Genomic DNA, 20,215 nt, shown 5'->3' with positions numbered 1-20,215 from the left:
AACATTACTTTCTAAATTTGCACTGTAATTATTGCATAGAATTATGTTAGTGTCGATGTGACGTCTCCAGACACATTCAATGGCTACTGGTGCAAGATGAGAGAATGGCCAGAATGTATACTGTAGCATTAATCATTACCTTTTTCATTTAATTGCTACATATTAAGGTTTGGTAACGTGACATTGTTTTCAACCAACTTTAGTCAATTATATTAGCACAAACAAAAATAAAAAGTTCCAATTTTCAACCTTTTCCCTCTGAGTTTGAGGCCAACTTTATCTATTAACTAAAAAATGAAAAATATTACTAAATTATTTTCATAAGACTGACAAAACTATATTATTTACTATGCCAAAATAGTATTACAAAAATTTAATGTATAGTATTTAAAACGTTTCTGTGCCAATATTCTTAAAACCCTAATGACGCTATATATAACTGAGTGATAATGCATACAAAGAATTATTGCATAAAAACTTGTTTAAGTAATTTTTATGGCACATTGTAGAATTCTTGTGCCCAAACAAGCATCTCCCAAAAAGTAATGTTTTCATAACTTTTATTGAAAATGTTACATCATATGTGGTGATGAAATTCTACAGAAAAAAACAAATGCTGCTATTATTGTCCAATGAATGTCGATGATGGAGGCTACGTTGCTTATAAATGGGCCCTTAATTAGTGGGCTATTATTGTGTTCAAGAATTTTGAAACATCAACATTGTAATTTGAAATCCATTAATATATATGAAAAATTTAAAGAAAAAAAAAGGATAAAAAACCAGAAAACGACGTCGCCTGAGAGATTCGAACTCTCGCGGGGAAACCCCATGTACTTAGCAGGCACACGCCTTAACCACTCGGCCAAAGCGACTTCGTTGAAATCTCGCTCAATTTCATTTAAATATATGTAAATTTAAAACCAGCAGAAACATTATAATTTATAAGCTATAAGTTCGTTTCAGAATAAAACAATAATATTTATTGGATTTTTATTAAAAAGATACCGTAATTGAACTTATTATAAAAGTAACAAGGGCAAGCGAGTTTCTTATCCTCTCGTTTTATGTATCAAAACATTTATATAATATGTGGAAAATTCAAATTGGTTATGGTATCTTTTTTTATCTCTTAACCTTAATTTTTCCGACATTGCAAAAGAGCCAAAAGAAAACAACCTCTCAGTCTATATTGTGAGTGAGTGGGTCTACGAAGTTCAATAATGCATGGTTTCATTATTACGAGAATGACATGTTTATTTTGTATGCACATTGCCATTTAGTTTCCATATTGCTTTCTCATCATTCTTCATTGTCGTCTTCAACGTATGTGTGCATATGTAAATAAATATCCAAAGATTGGAACATTATGAAGGAAGGATTAAGTAGGTAGATATCATTCCTCGTTCAATAATGCTGTATGGAAGAAGAAAAATTAATAAATGAAAAACGTGAAGTTCAACTTGGCTTGCATGGACCATTTACAAAGCGTCCATCATATAACAAAAATAGGGTTATTTTGTAAGAAAACATATATAGTAAAAAAATTACCACACCAGCTTAAATGCACACAGAATTACAAAATCATTTACATGTTGTCAAACACGTAATTTAGTGGTAATTGTATACATAATATATTACTAATGCGATCGATTATCAAATTTTTATTGTAGTTAATTTCAACATTTTTTAAGATATTTTTAAGGTGTAAATGGTCCCTTTTATGGTGATTTAATGGTGAAGCTCCAACTTTAAGTTTAAAAGGATGTTATGTCATTGCCTTATTGGAGTGGTCGTGACCACATGCTGGTTAGTGGTCATTGCTTTTTACGACATGTCGTCTTTTCACAAACTATATGACAAAGTTATTTATCATATTTAAGCATAAGTAAGAATAATATAAAAAAAAATATGGAAAACATGACATGAGACCTATTATGGGAAAGTTATAGAAAAAAATCAAACCATAAATATAATAAATTTGAAATTTTTTAATTTTTAATGTAGCCTAACTTAAAACATGCTTTTTGGGCTTATTGTATTGAACCCATCAAATAGAAGAGTGTGCTACACCTCTAACATTTTATCCTGCATCTCCAAAAATTTCATTTTTAACTTTATGACATCTCCATCTTCAACTTTTCTAAAAATTTTATTTTTTAATAAATATATTTTTATTTTCTTCTCTCTCTTATTAAAGGCACTTTAATAAATATCTTTTTATTTCTTTTTCTTTCTTATTAAAGTCCTTCTGCACCATCTTAATAATAATCTAATTTAGCTTAAAATTTAAATATTATTTAATATAATTTTATATTTTAATAATTATTAAAATATGATTTATATCATAATAATAGTTATATTAAATAAATAAAAATCAAATAACTAAAATAAAAGTAATAATGATAAAAATAAAAAATAAAATAATAATAACAATAATATAAATTTTAATTAATATATTCAAATATATTAAATTATATTAAAATATTACAATAAATTAAACAGTTATTAAATTTTATATAAAAACAAAATTTTTAAAAACTTATTTATTGGATACTGTAAAATATGTTAATAGTTTTTTATTTAAAATTTAATAAATATTTAATTTAATTAAAAATAATATTATTATTTATTATATTTTTCTAATTTAATAATTATTAAAATATTATTTATATTTTATAATAATTTTATTAAAAGTAAAATAAAATAAAAGTAATAATAATGAAAATAAAAATAGTATTCAAAATCACATATATTTAAATATATTATATTATATTAAAATATTAATTTAATTAAATAATTATTAACATTTAAATAAAAAATAAATTTAAAATTTGTTAATCGGATACAGAGATTCGATGAATCAGAAAATTTTTTAAAATTTTAATTTTGTTTAATTTTAATAATTATTTAATTTAATTTAAAAATTTAATATAATTTAACATATTTAAATATATAAATTTGATTTTAAATATTATTTTTATTTTTATTATTATTATTTTATTATTATTATTATTATTTTTAGTGATTTTAATAAAACTATTATAAAAATATATATTATATTTTAATAATTATTAAAATATTAAAATATAATAAATAATATTATAATTTTCAATTAAATTAAATATTTATTAAATTTTAAAAAAACTGTTAGCATATTTAAAAATTTTGTTTCTATTTAAAATTTAATAATTGTTTAATTTATTTTAATATTTTAATATATTTTAATATATACTAATATATCAAATCAAATTTTATATTATTATTATTTCATTTTTTATTTTTTATTTTTATTATTTTTGTAATATAACTATTATTATAATATAACTCATATTTTAATAATTATTAAAATATAAATTATATTAAATGATATTTAAATTTTAAATTAAATTAGATTATTATTAAAGTAGTGTAGAGTGACTTTAATAAGAGAAAAAAATAAAAAAGTATTTATTAAAGTGTCAGAGAGAAGAAAATAAAAAAGTATTTATTAAAAAATAAAATTTTTAGAAAAATTGAAAGTGCAAGTTTCAAAAGGTTAAAAATTAAATTTTTGAAGGTATAGGATGAGATGTTGGAAATGTAGAATGAAATACTCATAAATTATAATAGATAGAAACCCAAAAAATTAAAATAACACACAACATATGTTGATTATATATTAAAGTGAAAAAAAAAGGTTCTAATGTTTTAAAATCCATTATTGAAATTTATTAATTATTATTTTTTCTTTCAAAGGTTCACATTCTTGTGAATTTTGTTTCACTACGTAGATAGTGAATTTTTTTTACTTTATCGGTTAAAAAGAGTTGATCATTGCATGCGATATTAACCTAGGAAAAATATACATTAAGAATAATTTTTGTAAAGAAAATAACGGAATAATAACTAACTTTTAGTCATGAAATATTAAATTGATATTTAATTAAAATAACAACTAAATTATTTCGTAAAAATTAACCAAAACAATTGTAAAATATATGTATTAAACATTCTCGTTAACGAGGTATCTTGATTCTAACATAAATGATACGGAATTGACGTGATAACATGTCAATCGAGAACAGATTGTAAAGTAATGTCAAAATATGAAGATAAAATATAAATAACGAAAATGTAAGAATAAGTTATTTAAAATTGTGAAAATATAAACAAAATGTAATAAAATGGAAGCAAGAAAAAATATTAATGATGAAAATATAGAAACAATGCTGGCATTTATTGCATTTAAAATTTTCTTAATCATCTAAATCTAAAAATGCTACTCTCTCACCTACAAAATCATATCATTGTTAATCTATCTCTCTTCACCTACAAAATCATAAGCCATTTTTTCACCACATTCCATTAGGTTGTTATTTAGATAAAATCATCCATTAATTCTATTTCTTTAAAATGATTAAAACAGAAAGATCTAAAGAATAATGTTGACGATTGTTTTGAAGAATAATAAACAATTAAAGAAAAAAAAACACTGACAACGATATATTTAATATCACATGATTTTTAATTTTAATGCATATCACTGTCTTTCATTTTTTTTTCTTATATTTATCACAACACAGTCTTTTCTTCCAGCTATACATCGCATACGGGACATACCAATTCATCATTCATCGACAAAAACAAAATGTATTTTAATAATTTTTTGATTTTAGTCATTCTATTTTCAAATTGAAGAAGTTATTACTTAAAAAAACATACAAAAAGATATATTGAATTAAATTTTTATTTAAAATAGGATTCATTCATTTGAAATCATATACATGAAAAACTATATCTAACTGAAAATAGAAAAAAACAAAATAAATATTTTTACACAAAAAGAAAGAAGAGAAGGGTTACTCAGTGTTACATGCATTAGCAGTAGTAGAGTGACCTTTGAAAGTTGGGTTTTCTGTTTTCAAAGAAGTTTTGGCCTTTTGGACGTTCCAAAAGCCCAAAACATTATATCTTCATCTTCTTTTTCATGCATGCAATGTCTCAATCGCCACGTGTTCATCCGTTCCATCTCACCAAAAGAGACAATCTGACGTGGTAACACACCCATTCACTCTCGCCACGTGTCCCTCGGCTCCGCCGTGGGAATCTTCACACACAATTGAACAAAACAAGATCTGATCTCATTACTTTCCCTCATTCTTTCGTGTGGCGGAGACATCGACATCTCAGACGTCAATCACAAAGCTAAAACCTACCCAAGCCACCAATTTCTCACCAACAAACAAAGCCGCATATTCCACTTCCAATCTCCACCGTCCATTTCGAATCCAACGCCCCGTAATCAAGCCCCTCCTAATCACATCACATGTTGCCGCTCTATTAAGCTCCACCACCGCCACCTCACAAGATCCCACTCCCACCGTCATGGCCTCTGTAGCACTCACCACCACCCTCCCCTCTCTCCGCCTCCGCCGCAACACCGCCGCCGCCGCCCTCAAACCCAACCGTCTGACTTCCTTTCCACCTTCCTCACTCAAACCAAACCTCAGAACTTCGATTTCCTCCTTCCCAAATATCTCACTTAAAAAAACGAACCTCGTTCTCAGTCGCAAGCACTCTTCTCTCACTGTTAGAGCTACCGCAGCCTCCATCACACCGGCGCCGGCTCCGGCGCCGATTCAGCCATGGCAAGGTGCCGCAATAAAACCACTATTAGCCTCCATCGCCACGGGAGTGATCCTCTGGTTCACACCAGTTCCCGCGGGCGTAAACCGTAACGCGTGGCAATTGCTCGCGATCTTCTTAGGCACAATCGTCGGCATTATAACCCAACCACTGCCCCTCGGCGCGGTTGCGATATTAGGTTTGGGCGTTTCCGTTCTCACCAAAACCCTAACGTTCGCCGCCGCGTTCTCTGGCTTCGGTGACCCGATCCCCTGGCTCATCGCACTCGCCTTCTTCTTCGCCAAGGGATTCATTAAAACTGGCCTCGGGAACCGTGTTGCGTACCAGTTCGTGAAGCTCTTCGGCAGCTCCTCGCTCGGGTTAGGTTACAGCCTTGTCTTCAGCGAGGCGCTGCTGGCGCCGGCGATCCCCTCAGTGTCAGCGAGGGCGGGCGGGATATTCCTTCCGCTCGTAAAGGCGCTGTGCGTGGCGTGCGGGAGCAACGTTGGCGACGGGACGGAGAACAGGTTGGGGGCGTGGCTCATGCTCACGTGCTTTCAGACTTCGGTGATTACGTCGGCGATGTTTCTAACGGCGATGGCGGCGAATCCGCTCTGTGCGACGCTGACGCAAAGTTCCATTAACCAGACGATTGGGTGGTTGGACTGGGCCAAAGCTGCAATTGTCCCTGGCCTGGTGTCGCTGGTGTTGGTTCCGTTGATTTTGTATGTTATATACCCTCCGACTCTGAAGAGTAGTCCTGATGCTCCTAAGCTTGCGAGAGAGAAGTTGGAGAAAATGGGGCCCATGACAACCAATGAGAAGATCATGACTGCTACGTTGTTTCTCACGGTAATCTAATGAATTTTGATTTCCATAGTTTACCTTCATTTGGTGTTCTAAGTAGTGTTTTGTAGAATGTAACATGTGGGGATGATATTGTAGTTAGGACTAAATTGAACTTGAGAGATATGAAGTTAAAAAAGTGATATTTTTTAAAAATGATGGTTTTCTTAGTGACATAGGTCAATCTTTCTGTTGTTTGTGTGTACTAAACACTACACTTAACGTGCATTGTGCAATAGGGTGGTGAAATTTAATCAACTAATTTGGATCTAAGTTTGTGGATTACTTTGACGGCATTAGGAACTCTGTTATTTTGCACCGGGATAAGTCTTTGAAATGTGATTGCGCATTATTTCAAATTTTTCTTTTTGAAATGTGATTGCGCATTATTATTCTCTTCTTGGAGAACTGTATTTGAATGCACAGTTGGCGCCAATGAACTCATTTCGTCACTCGCCTGCTAACTTTTGCTTATTTTGTTAGTATGTATTTTGAACCTGATGTGTTTTTAAACTGTGCTGTTGGGGTTTCTGTGGGTGGTTAAGTGAATATTCAGTTTAAGTGTTAGGCTGATCATAGGACTTTAGTGGAAATATGAAACATCGGTTTACTAGTCATTCCATCTTTAATTTTGTTTATTTGCGAGTTTCACAGAAGCTTGCACCTTATTAGTATGTGAAAGTAATCATTTTGTAGTTGTATTGTTGTATGTCTTGTGGCTTGACAACGTGAGTACTTAACGTGGTGCTTTAGACGTCTAAGAATCTTTGATTGTTTATTAACTTTTTACTTCTCACTTGCCAGGTGGGACTTTGGGTATTTGGAGGACTTCTTAATATTGATGCTGTATCTGCTGCAATTCTTGGATTATCTGTACTTCTTGTCACAGGGGTTGTTACATGGAAGGAGTGCTTAGGGGAAGGAGTTGCCTGGGATACTCTCACATGGTTTGCTGCCCTCATAGCAATGGCTGGGTATTTGAACAAATATGGCCTCATTTCTTGGTTCAGTCAAACGGTAGTCAAGGTATTTTTTTTCATTTTCTTGTCTGTTTACTCTGCTAGCTAAGATTCAATTAACATAAGATAATTTGCTTTTTGGTTATTTTGTTACTTTTTTTATCTTGTTTCTTTGGGTGTGAAATTGTGAATCTATTAAACAGTTAGTTTCATTTGTCATTACTGAATTGTTTTAGTTGTTCCACCAAACCTAAAAAGCACATGAACCTTTTTAGTGTTTTGAAATATGCTGGAGTTGATCAAGCTCCCCACCAATTGGACATACTTGCCTCTAGGATATTATGACTGATCAGTTTGCTTGTCTAATCTCCTGGAATGAAGTCTTCATCATCATGCATCCTGTTTCATTCCTCTGCTTTGTTCCAATTTCTCAGTTTATCAACATCACCTTCATAGTCAAAGGCTCAGCAAAAGAGAACATGCATTACAATTATTTATTGTCTTGATTATTTCAATGAAATGATTTACTGATGCCTTTATTTATACAGTTTGTTGGTGGATTGGGTCTATCATGGCAACTATCTTTTGGGATTCTGGTTCTTCTCTACTTTTACTCTCATTACTTCTTTGCAAGTGGAGCTGCTCATATTGGCGCCATGTTTACTGCATTTTTGTCTGTTTCCACTGCTCTGGGGACTCCGCCATTCTTCGGAGCCATAGTGCTGTCGTTCCTCTCCAACCTTATGGGTGGCCTTACTCATTACGGAATCGGATCAGCTCCGGTGTTTTTCGGTGCCAACTATGTTCCCCTTGCTAAATGGTGGGGTTATGGATTCCTCATTAGTATTGTTAACATTATAATCTGGCTTGGACTTGGAGGGGTTTGGTGGAAATTCATTGGCTTATGGTAAGAGGCCTATTATATAATTTTGCCTACACAGAATTTCTAATCTAAGAATTTTGTATACGTTCATGTATTAATCCTCCTTACTATGGGCAGTTGAAGCAAACTGCTAATCTTTTTTTTTCCGATTCTTTCGAAAATAATCTTTTTGGGAGGTTTTGATGGAGATTTAGGTGGGACATGAATACAGTTGGTCATTTTAGACCCGGGTAGAACATTTTATTTCATTTCTGAAGTGTAAGGACATCCTGCCATTCAGGATATGTTGTAGTTGTATGCATTGAATGTGTTTTTCCACAAATAATTAAATTTTGTATGCATTCTTTCACTGGGCCGCTTAATAATTATTTGGATTTATTTTTTCGTTCCACAACCCCGTAAATTTCTGACACCTTTCGGAAATTTTTTTAACATTTTGAAAATTAATGGAAGATGCTCAAGTTTTTTAAAGTTGTAAAAAGAAAGATTCATCGTTTACTGGGTCGAAATATCGACAGTCTCTAATTCAATTAAATTTGAATTTCACTACTTTTGAAAAAGTTGAATAGGATCAAATAAAATTTCGACAGAAGTGTGCCTTTTTTATGTAAAACTAATTTTCCTAATAAAGATTAAAAAAAAACTTACCTTATTTTGGTCGTATCGAATGATAAGATACAAAAAGATTAAAATCAAAATGTTTAAGAAAAATAATAAAATATTAAATTAAAACTGATACTTGCGCGAATATAATTTTTGAAAATTTTCCAGGAACTTTTTTTTTTCAGTATACAAGCATTTCTACCATTGACAACAAAATTATGGAGAATTTGAAAATTTAATTTTTATAGAAAAAAAGGTTGTTATTACATTTATGTTGTGTTTGTTTCCATTGTATCATGCAAATGGAATGACGAATGATGTGTATATTTGTTTCCCACAAATAGATGATTAAACGAATTAGGTGTATATTTGTTTCATAAGTTGATTAGTCAATGGGGATGGACGAGATGGTAGAATGAACGTGATGGACTAGACTAATTGGATGGGTAGAATGGATGGACTAATCGATTTGGTCGGGTTGGCCTGAATGATTAGATGGACAGTGTGGCCAGGCTACCAGGTGGGCTGAGATGAACAGATTGACAAGATGTCCAAAATAGCTAAAATAGACAAAATGGATGAACTAACAGGATGATAGGGATCAACAAGCTGGTTGGTCTTGCCGGACTGACCTGAACGGTCAAGATGGACAAGTTTATAGATGTGTGGGATGGACATGCTTACAAGATGTTCGAGATTGACTAGGTTGACGAGATGATTGAGATAGTTGGAATGGACAAGTTAACGATATAGTCGGATGGACGAGTTGACCTGCTAGTCAGACTCACGTGATGACCAGAATGAACGGGATTATGGGATGACTAGATGGATGGACTAGCCCGTCGGGCCTCATCCTTTTTGCCATCCCTTCTTAAAAAAAAGAAAAAAAAAGACCTTTGTATACACATAAGTCAAGAGATAATATGAGATAGAAAGAATGCTATCAAATATTTTGAAGCATAGATAAATAACTAAAACAAAAGGAAACTAAAAAAAATTACAAATATTATTTACAATTTTTCTAATACTTATTTTTAAAGTAATTAGTGGTAAAATAATTGAGAATAAAATATTATAAAAATATAACATTTAATGTTAACAATACTCGTACCTACTAGTATCATACTATCCTTACTCATGAGTATCCTTACTCGTGAGTATCCTTACTCGTGAGTATCCTTACTCGTGAGTATTCGTTATTTGCAAAAAATAAAAATAAAAATTTAATTATATTTTATTAAGTTAAATTTAATTAAAACTAAATTGAAATTATATTTTATTAGGTTATGTTAAATTAAATTTTGTAAAACCCTTGAAAATGACATTTTAGAAGTGATGGTAGTCTAAAAATAGTGAGACTCGACTATTTTAACATTAAAGGATTTTATTATAAATATTTTGTTATAAGCGATTTTCATTATTTTAAAACATACCATCTCTAGAAATCATTTTTCTAGAGTTCTCTACCTTCTCTCTAAGAGTTCTTGATCTCAAGTCATCTATTTGACGATCAGGAGGTGCCTAGACGATCACGGCATCAAGGTCTTCAAATCCAACCGATCAATTTGTTGTTTAGAGCAAGTAAGTTAGAAACCCCTTTCTTTGATATTTTAGGGTTCTTGATTCAGTAAATCTTTTCTCTTTTTGCATGGGTCAAGAACTCTTTTTAAATTCTTGGTTCGTTGGTCTCCAATCACCAACCGGTGGTTTATAGGTTTTCTAGAAGTTCCTTGTGCCGCAAGAAACCTGTGGAGCGTTTAGAGGTTTTGGAGTTGTTGAGTCAAGGTAAGGGAAGGTAGATAATTACTTTCAATTAAAGTATGTGGTGAAAGTTTGATAGTATATGAGTATTAAACTGTTTGAATGAAAATGTTGTTTGTTGTTAGTGATAATTGAGTTAATTGGGTAATATTGATGTTTTGTGTAATGATGTATGTTGTATAATTGTTTGAATATGTGTGTATGCGTATTTGAGATGTGAAAATTATGTTGAGAAAGTGTTTGATGCGGATTGTATGGTTGGAAGAAAAATATTGGTTGTAGGTTAATTGGTCCAAATTAGAGATTTTGATAAGGAAATAGTGAGAAATGGTTGATATATTGTTTTGCTGCAGTTGGTCTTAGTTAGGAACTATTTTGGATCATAATTAAGTGTCAAAGTGGGAGGAAATCTGTTATAAAAGGGTACGAGGTTGTGTAGACATAGTTTACATTAGTCTAGGACTTATTATAGGAAGTGGAGTAGTGAAAATGAGAATTAGGGGTTAGAGGTTCAAATGGTCAGTTGTAATAGCTTAGTTAAGTCATTTGTGACTTGTGAGAACTACTTATTTGATCAAAAATGTGAAAAAAGTGGTAGATTGGGAATTGAGTCTATAAGTTGGTGTTTTGGAGATTTTGAAGTGGAATAGGATTAGAAAACTCTTTAGAATGATGTTAGTAAGTTTTAGGAACACTTGTTCAAGTCTAATTAGGTGTATAACACAATCTAGGAAGGTTAGAAGTTGGGAAAATTATATTAAATTGGACTAGGGCAGTTTGGGGTGATAATTCTACAGTTTCGTGCTGCAGAATTATGCAGACTCGCTGAGCGAGTGGATTCGCTCAGCGAAAGGTCAAAAATTTGGTTTGCTATTTGAGTAATTTCGCTAAGCGAATTTCAGAGGTCAGGAAGCACTATCAGTTTTATTCGCTGAGCGAATGGATTCGCTCAACGAGTGATGGTAGAGGTGGGTTGTCTATTTGAGGACTTTAGCTTAGCGAATGGCATGCGCTGAGCGAAAAATATTATATTTTCAACTAAGTTTTATATGTTTTCTTAAAGTGTGTACAATGTATGTGAATGTTTGAATGATTGGTTTATACTACTTGCTGTGGAGTATGAATTGAATTGTAATATGAATTGAAATACATAATGGTTGATTTAAAGTGAAAGTATATGGTTTCAAAGTAAGTTCCAAAGTGAATGCTCTCGGTTAGGTTCAAGTGTTTTAGAATGAATACATGGAGCTCAGTATTGGGGTTATCCTAACACTCTAATGATCTTTCATTCTCAAGTAGAGAGGATTGATACATGTGGTGAGAATAGTAGGAGGTCCTAGTGTAGACACTACTTGGAGGCCTATTGCGCGGTAACAGATTAACCTTGTGTGTGTGGTAGGGTGAAACCCATGGCAATGACTTTGCAAAGCAGTACTAGTAGAGGCTACCACAAGTGCACAACCCGCCATACCAGACAGTCGGTTTAGGTCTTTGCATGTTAAGATGTTTGGATTGGATTAAATTACATATGATTCTTATGTTAAATGCTTTAAACTTATGATGTATTGTTTTGTATCTAGCATACCCTTGCTTTTCTGTGGTTTTTCTTTGTATGTTGTTTCTCTTTTGCGATGATTACCTTAATGGTGTGAGCTTAGAGATGCAATCTTTTTAGTTGGAGTAGCTGAAGGTGGGAAGTGAAGCTTATAGGATATGTAATTATTTTTGTTCTTCAGGTGAAAATTTTTATTCACCAAATTTATAGTTCTTGTTCTGTCATTATACATGTAATGTTTAGTTTAGTAGTTTTATATTACTAAATTTGGGATATTATAAATTTAAATTTATATTATATTTTATATTCTTTTTGTAATTTAATTTATATTTTATTTTAAAAATTTATAAAATATTTTTTTTAATATCTACAGATATTTGTGGATACTTGCGGGTTTTAAAATACTCATGAGTATTTTTTGAGCAAGTATTTGGTAGATAACAGATGAAATATTTTGTTACGGATTATGTAGTAGATAAGTACTCTCTCCACCTCCCTCATTTCTTCGTCACACGCTCACCTTCACACATCATCATTTCACCTCCATCATCGAAACCCCATTCATCTCCTTCATTATCACCTCATTCACCTCCATTATCCTCATCCCTCCACGTAGACTTTCTCTCTTATTTATTTTTTCTCAATCACCCATTTTTCCCAATCACTCCATTATCTCTACCCAACCATTCATCATCACCACCATTTTTTCTGTACTTTCAATCAATGCACCAGGGAACTCTAATAAGACAGGGTCTTTTGGAGATTTAATAGAAAAATATGGACACACCTAAAACACTAAACCAGGTGCACACCTTCCACTTCGTCTTCCAATCAAGGCATACCTTCCACTTTCAATCATTGTGATTGAATAGAATGTTGTGATTATGAGTGATTTAGTGAAGTAAAATTTGATGTTAATATCGCTTCTTCCTAAGCAGAATTTGCATATTTTTTGTGCTTTTAGGATTTGTAGCATTTTTTTCGATTTCTTCTTCTTCGTCCTAAATACACAGTCCAAAACTGTTAAAACTGAGGAGCAAAAACAAAAGTTAAAAATCTATGTATGAAAATTATAAAGGTGTTGAATGGATTTCGATGATGAAGGTGAAGAAGATGATGATGCGTGAATATGAACTCTGACGAAGGAGGTGGAGTGTCACATAATAGGAATAGGTTTGTATACTCTATAGTTAATTATTTAAATAGTGTTAATGAAAATTACTAAATTAAATAAAATTAACAAAAATTAAAACTTGATTAAACACTACAATAAAGATCAAATTGAACAAAATTGAACAAAATAAAAAAAAATAAAAACCAAATTAATATTTAAACTTTCGTTTTAATTAAACTATTGATTAACATTAGGTATTTTAAACAGATTGTATGAATTGGTTGGCATGAGTAAATATTTCACTTTTGGTTTATTTTGGTCAATTTAAATATGCTCTTAATATACTTTTATTATAATTTTTTATTAAATTTTTTATATAAATAAAATAAGGATTAAATAGAAAACAATCATATTAAATACCTTAAAAATATATAGTAAAATGCATTTAATTTTTAAGTAAGAAAATTAATGAGAAAGTAATTTAAAAGAGATTTAGAATGACTATTAATGCCTATCAGTATCCTGATTTCCTTGAAAATTGGATTTTGAATTCCATTAGTAAAAGAAATAAATATAAATTTTAACCTATTTTTATTTAGACTAATAATTTTAAAACTTTCAATTTAAGCGAAATGAAGATGATATAAAAATAGTTTATACTTTCAAAAACAACAATAAATTTCAATTAAACAACTAGTTTAGATTTTAAGAAACAATATTTTCACATGATAGCTTAAAGTAGAAAAATGGTTCAATGGATAATAAACAAGCAATATAAAACAATCATACATGAACAAATAATGCAATGATTGTAAACAAGAAGAAACAAATTCTCAATGTGCCAAACTTTAACCAAGTAAAACAAAAAGTTGATAAAAGTCATTATCATCCTGTCATCATTAAATTTCTAATAAAAGTACACTAAATTTGGTTGAAATTCACTTGCCTATACACACTCTAAATAATTGAAAATTTTCATATTCTCCATGACCTACTGCGTAGATAACCTATTCATAAAATCAAATTCATTTTTCAAGTATTCAAACAATAACTTTAACTTTTCTATTTCTGGAAATTTTATTCTTCTCCTTTTCATGTATTTGTCATTCTCTTTCACTGTGCATTTAACTTGATATTTGAAAACTATCTCGATGAATCAACATATATGGTCAGATAATCAAATTTAGCACCTTTTATCTCCTCAGTTTTATATCAACCATGATCACTTTCTTGAAGCTTCACGAGTTACTAATTGACACCTTACATGATGACGATCCAACAGCACAAAATTTGGTGTTAGCAACAAGTTGGCAATAAGAAGAAAACAAAGAGAATTGTGAAAGCAGACGTAATGCACTTACACATAGCTCCAAGATACCATCACGGAAGTTCAACAGAGGAGTGTCAGGTTGTGACTTAAAAGTTTGGTTCTTGGATTTTCTCATTTCTACCGAGTAATAAGTGAATTTCCTTCTAAATCTTTGTTCAGATAAGTGATTCCTTCTGTTAGTATAAAAGGGTGTGCGTGTGTGTGTTCTCTCAGTCTAAACTTACTAGATACCAAAAGTAAAACAATCACGGAAGCCTTTGCTGTGGAAGGTGGCTGTCACTGTCCTCTCTCTTTCGTTTTTTTCTCTCAAAAGGGTAGTGATTTTCTTCTGTGGTTTTGGTCTATATTTGGTATTACTGCCACCTATGCAACTCAAATGTTTTTGTTCTCTTCTGGAGTTCTTTCTCTTTTCTTCTTTTCCTACTCTTCTTGCTCATGTTCGCATCAAAACTCTGTTGTGATATAATGTGTGCATGGGGCATGCTAGATACTCTATAGCCTTTGTTGTGGAGTTAATGATGGGAACATAGATTTCAAAGATAACATTGATGTTGTTTTAGCAAATAGAATCTGAAAGGCAATTGCTTTCACTCTAAGGTTTCACAGTTTAAAGCTGTTTCAGAGGAAATTTCCTTTGAACTTCTTCTGAAAGTGAGATAGGTAATACTTCTCTTTTTAAAGCGTTTTGCTATGGAGAAACAACCTTAATCCACACCAGAAAACTAAAATGACAGTGCATTTCTACATATTAGAGCTTATCATATATCTTTTTTATGACTTGAATTTCTCTGTTACTTTTGTTACAGTGATTTCTTGAGAAGATAAGATGGCTGACAAAGACAGCGTTTATGCAGAAGAAACTGCGAGGAGGGCTCCAATTTTCAGCTTCTTTAAAGATGCTAAGTAGGATTTAACACCATTTCAAATTAGTAAATTTAGATACTCTTTTTGATAAGTTCTCTTGCAGTTCAAATCAATTTATGTACCTTAATTTAGAAAATCTAGACGAATGGAACGACCATTTTTAGATACATAAATTATTATTAATGGTGGGAAAATGTATATTCATTGTATATTTTTGTTTCTTTTTATTTTATCTGCCCTTGTTTTTATATCTTTCTCCTTCTTTTCCCCTCACGTACAAGGAAAATATCTTCTTTTGTTTTCCAGCAAAATCCAAAATGTTTAGTTTGTTCATTAAACAAAATACAGGGTATGTGCTGAGTGGTTGGTTCTTGAAAGACTTGATTTTAGTTTTTCATTCTAAATAGCTGTTCTGTTACACTCCTAATTCTGATGCAGTTTCTGATTTTCATCTCAATGCAGACTAGTTTTCAAATTTGACAGCCTTGGTTGTGAAATATTATCAATTGCATTGCCTTCAGCAATGGCTTTGATAGCTGACCCTATTGCTTCACTGGTTGACACAGCATTTATTGGTCAAATAGGTATTTTCTGCTACTTTACCAGCTTTGAGCTCAGCATAGACATGGCTATCTATTGTGGAATATTATTAGTTCATATCTACAGGTCCAGTGGAGCTTGCAGCTGTAGGGGTGGCCATAGCACTCTTCAATCAAATATCAAGAATTGCAATATTCCCACTTGTCAGTGTCACTACCTCTTTTGTGGCAGAGGAAGATACCCTTTCTGGAACCAGTCCTCAAGTAGAGAAGAATGAAAGGTCGGAGGCAGGTCCGATTGTAGATGCTGAAATGAAAGAACTAGTACCACTTAACAAAGGTATCATCTTCTGGAGTGACATCTTATTGCTGCACAGAACTGCCAAGAAAGAAAGTTTTATACATGGCACATTTTAAACCCTTCCTTTTTCAGATTTGACTGCTACTGACTGTAATATAGTTAAGTTTGAACATAAGAGAAGGCGTATCCCTTCTGCTTCGTCAGCATTACTAATCGGTGGCATTCTTGGAATCATCCAAACAATGTTCCTCATAGTTGCTGCAAAACCTTTATTGAACTTCATGGGAATAACCTCAGTAAGTGCTTCATTGAAATATTGAGAATGTTTCTTGTAGTTTTTAGCAGTTGCCATATATTTCAACGTGTTCCTTCAGTGGTACAACCTTTTGTACCAGCATGATGGATGATTGCTAATTAGTACATAATATTTATGCAGGACTCTCTTATGCTAAACCATGCACATAAATACCTGACATTGAGGTCCCTCGGTGCTCCTGCAGTTCTTCTCTCGTTAGCAATGCAGGGAATCTTCCGAGGATTTAAAGACACTAAAACACCTTTATATGCCACATGTATGCCTTAACAGAATTGTATTGTTACATTTTCAGTGTAGCAATATCCCGCTGTTATCTGATTCTATCTGATGTGGTCTAGTGGCAGGAGATATAACCAATGTAGCACTTGATCCTTTATTGATATATGTTTTCCGCTTGGGGGTCAGTGGTGCAGCTATTGCTCATGTTATATCTCAGTAAGTCTTATTTCATTTAACTGATTAAACTGCCATTCAAATATGGATGAGTCTGCAAACATCTTTTGGCACCATTATCATGTCCCTCGTCTCTTATTTTCCTTGTATTCCTTTTGGCCTAAGTCATCTCTTATTTTCTAATTACCTGGTAATTAGGTACCTAATTTCACTTATACTCCTGTGGAGCTTGATAGAAAAAGTTGATCTTATACCACCAAGCATCAAGCATTTACAATTTCATCGATTTCTTAAAAATGGTAAGGATTTATTTTGCAAGACCAAAGCCTTGAAAAGGGAATGGCATGTGCATTTCTTTGGTGCTTCTAAGATTTCTTTCTAACCGACTCTTCATCTTTCCTTCTGCATTCAAGTTGACACTTTTATTATTAAATGTTTCCCTTGGATTAAGGTTACCTAGCGTTTGATCCTTGACATTTGACACTACATCTGTGCTTTCCTGTTTCAATTTTGTCACCCAGGCTTTCTACTATTCGTAAGAGTAATTGCTGTAACATTCTGTGTGACACTGGCAGCATCATTAGCTGCACGCAAGGGACCAACATCCATGGCTGCATTTCAAGTCTGCTTGCAGATTTGGTTAGCAGTGTCCCTTCTTGCTGATGGTCTCGCTGTTGCTGGACAGGTTAGACACAATCACACTGTCCATTAATCTTGCATGTTTCATACCAAAACCTTCATAACTTCTACGGTGATATCATGCTTGTTTCAGGCAATTCTTGCAGGTGCATTTGCAAACAAGGACTATGAGAAGGTCCAAGCAACTGCATATCGAGTATTACAGGTTCTTTACAATGTGAAAACATTTCCCTATCTTTCTGCCAGAAATTGATTAGTTGCAATGTAACAAGCAATTATCCTGCAGCTGGGTTTGCTTCTGGGGTTGGCTCTTGCATTCATTCTCGGAACAGGACTGCATTTTGGAGCTAAACTATTTACCAAAGATGTTAATGTCATTCACCTCATCAAAATTGGGATCCCGGTAACTAATCCTCAAATCACTACCTCATTTTTTCAACTCCAATGGAACTCAGTTCATAATGATTATCCTGATCAGTTTGTAGCAGCCACTCAACCCCTCAACGCTTTGGCCTTTGTAATTGATGGAATCAACTTCGGGGCATCTGATTTTGCATATTCAGCCATTTCTTTGGTGGGTATTTTTCTTTCATGTCATGAGATAGATTACAATGCACTACTTCTTATAAACAATGCAGGCTCAATATTGGAAACTGCTTCATATTATTGTATGGTATTATGTATGAAAGAAAGAATCGCTACAATAGAAGCTGATTTTCTTACTCATTACAATCTTTTCACTTTCACAGGTTGTGGTGGCAATTTTCAGCATAATTTGTCTACATTTTTTATCATCTGCTGGCGGTTTCATAGGAATTTGGATTGCTTTGACCATCTATATGGCTCTTAGAGCAATTGTGGGCCTTCTGAGGTAATAATTCACCTGTGATTTCTTCTTCTTATGGTTTTCTTATTCTTAGAACATTGATGAATTAAGGTGAATCACGTTGATGCAGGATTGGAACTGGATCAGGACCCTGGAAGATGATTAGGAGCTAACAACGACAGCATCAACCCATAGATTTGATAATTTCAGTGTGCATGGTGGATTAGTTGAAATGCAATGTTTGAACTTTAGAATACTTTCAGAATATAAAGAAATATACCAAATAAGAGAAACGTAAAAGCAATTAGTTTCATTTGCAAAGCTTGTCTTCTTTATTTATTTTATTATTTTTTCTCTTATATTTCTCTCGTAATTTATCGAGTAATAATTAATATTATTTTAATGACAGCTTAAAAAATATTGTTTTTTATAATTAAAAAAAGAAACAGAAAAAGTAATGCATTGGATAATTAAAGTGACGGTTTAATAATTATATTATAACAATATGATAATATTAATAGATTATTGATGTTAAATAAAATAGTTAAATATTATATGTTCAAATGATGGTCAAGAAAGTTGGCTAATATTAAAGCAAAGTCGTTTCAGAAAATTGTAAAAAGTTAGTAAAAGTGATGATAATGGAGTTCTTACTCACACTAAAAACAAATTTAGCTGAATTTAATTATTTTATAGGTTGAACGTAAATTAATTTGGTAGATTTATAGAGTTGGTTTTCATTTTTATCATTTAAAAAAATAGTTTTATTGTGTAACCTATATTAAGACTTCATTTGCGGTCATGGACTTATTAATGTTAATAAATTGATAATTAAAACTTAACTTATTTGTCATGAACTTATTAATGTTAATAAAGTAACATATTAGAACTTATAGTTTTTTTAAAGGTTATTAATACAAGTATTTGATCAAATACATATTTGATGATTTACTTATTTAGATATTCTTATGAACTAATTAAAGTTTTAAGATCATATGTGGTTGATTTATTTTTATATATTTATTTATTTAAGGAGTTAACTCATCTATCATGTTTTGTAACTTATTTTTTATTTTTAAAAACAGACACATAAACCCAATATGATTAAGTATTCTGAAATTTGCTGAATTCTCTGTATTTCACTTTATGGGAACGTGAGAATATAAACTTGTTGCTTTTATATTGATTGTGAATAAAAACCCTTTATTTGCGTTTCAATGACAAAAAACTTTGGAAAATGAAATCATGAAAGAAAGAAGGTATTATAGGAAATATGCTATTTCTTACAACAAAACCATATTAATCTTTACCTTTTTTATATTTTGGAGAGTTTATATACAAATATATATATATATATATATATATATATATATATATATATATATATATATATATATATATGGGTTAAATATGTTTTTAGTCCCTAAACTATTGGCCATTTCTGATTTTCGTCCCTCTTCCAAAGTAAGGTACACTTTAGTCCTCGTACTTTTCGAAACTTTGGTTTTAGTCCTCCAAAACTAACACCGTGAAAAATATGCTGACGTGGCTAACGGTAGACTGACAGAGTTCTTTCTTTTTTCAGAGTTTATCAGCTTTTCTTCCTTTCTCTCTCCCTCGTCTCTTCCTTCAGTTTCAAAACACAAAACATTTTTGGGATCCATAATAGCCTTATAAAT

At 31.8% G+C, this 20,215-nt stretch overlaps 2 protein-coding genes and 1 non-coding gene across 5 annotated transcripts; 2 read left to right on the top strand and 1 right to left on the bottom strand.

Annotated features, from left to right (window-relative positions):
- Window positions 1-793: 793 nt before the first annotated feature.
- Window positions 794-875, bottom strand: TRNAS-GCU (transfer RNA serine (anticodon GCU)). Its single transcript has one exon. It is a non-coding gene; the product is annotated as a tRNA-Ser (tRNA).
- Window positions 876-5,149: 4,274 nt separating this feature from the next.
- Window positions 5,150-8,644, top strand: DIT1 (dicarboxylate transporter 1). Its single transcript, XM_047306509.2, has 3 exons — window positions 5,150-6,459; window positions 7,258-7,479; window positions 7,961-8,644. The coding sequence occupies exons 1-3, from the start codon at window positions 5,368-5,370 to the stop codon at window positions 8,321-8,323; spliced, it is 1,677 nt and encodes a 558-aa protein (XP_047162465.1). The 5' UTR covers window positions 5,150-5,367; the 3' UTR covers window positions 8,324-8,644.
- A 6,216-nt stretch (window positions 8,645-14,860) lies between these two features.
- LOC124832353 (protein DETOXIFICATION 42-like) lies at window positions 14,861-18,849 on the top strand. Of its 3 annotated transcripts, none has more exons than XM_088109989.1 (14): window positions 14,861-14,927; window positions 15,465-15,561; window positions 15,985-16,106; window positions 16,189-16,401; window positions 16,495-16,658; window positions 16,799-16,934; window positions 17,017-17,113; window positions 17,270-17,370; window positions 17,593-17,756; window positions 17,844-17,915; window positions 17,997-18,113; window positions 18,189-18,284; window positions 18,460-18,581; window positions 18,667-18,849. In XM_088109989.1, the coding sequence occupies exons 2-14, from the start codon at window positions 15,485-15,487 to the stop codon at window positions 18,707-18,709; spliced, it is 1,524 nt and encodes a 507-aa protein (XP_087966115.1). In that variant the 5' UTR covers window positions 14,861-14,927; window positions 15,465-15,484; the 3' UTR covers window positions 18,710-18,849. The 3 variants fall into 3 exon arrangements, with proteins under 3 accessions (XP_087966115.1, XP_087966114.1, XP_047162500.1); XM_088109988.1 differs by having other exon boundaries at window positions 14,888-14,972; XM_047306544.2 differs by lacking the exon at window positions 14,861-14,927 and adding an exon at window positions 15,051-15,318.
- Window positions 18,850-20,215: the final 1,366 nt, after the last annotated feature.

The sequence above is a fragment of the Vigna umbellata genome, chromosome 3, assembly GCF_029865625.1.
Source record: "Vigna umbellata cultivar VRB3 chromosome 3, Vumbellata_1.0, whole genome shotgun sequence".
NCBI classification, from domain to species: Eukaryota; Viridiplantae; Streptophyta; class Magnoliopsida; order Fabales; family Fabaceae; genus Vigna; species Vigna umbellata.
Note: the sequence above shows the minus strand (reverse complement) of the source record. Positions and strands in the feature narration are given on the sequence as shown.

Coding starts and splice junctions, on each gene's coding strand:
- DIT1 (XM_047306509.2), top strand. CDS start 5,368: ATGGCCTCTGTAGCACTCACCACCACCCTCCCCTCTCTCCGCCTCCGC. Junction 6,460..7,257: donor CTGCTACGTTGTTTCTCACG/GTAATCTAATGA, acceptor CTCACTTGCCAG/GTGGGACTTTGGGTATTTGG. Junction 7,480..7,960: donor TCAGTCAAACGGTAGTCAAG/GTATTTTTTTTC, acceptor TTATTTATACAG/TTTGTTGGTGGATTGGGTCT.
- LOC124832353 (XM_088109989.1), top strand. CDS start 15,485: ATGGCTGACAAAGACAGCGTTTATGCAGAAGAAACTGCGAGGAGGGCT. Junction 16,107..16,188: donor AGCATTTATTGGTCAAATAG/GTATTTTCTGCT, acceptor TCATATCTACAG/GTCCAGTGGAGCTTGCAGCT. Junction 16,659..16,798: donor ACTTCATGGGAATAACCTCA/GTAAGTGCTTCA, acceptor ATATTTATGCAG/GACTCTCTTATGCTAAACCA.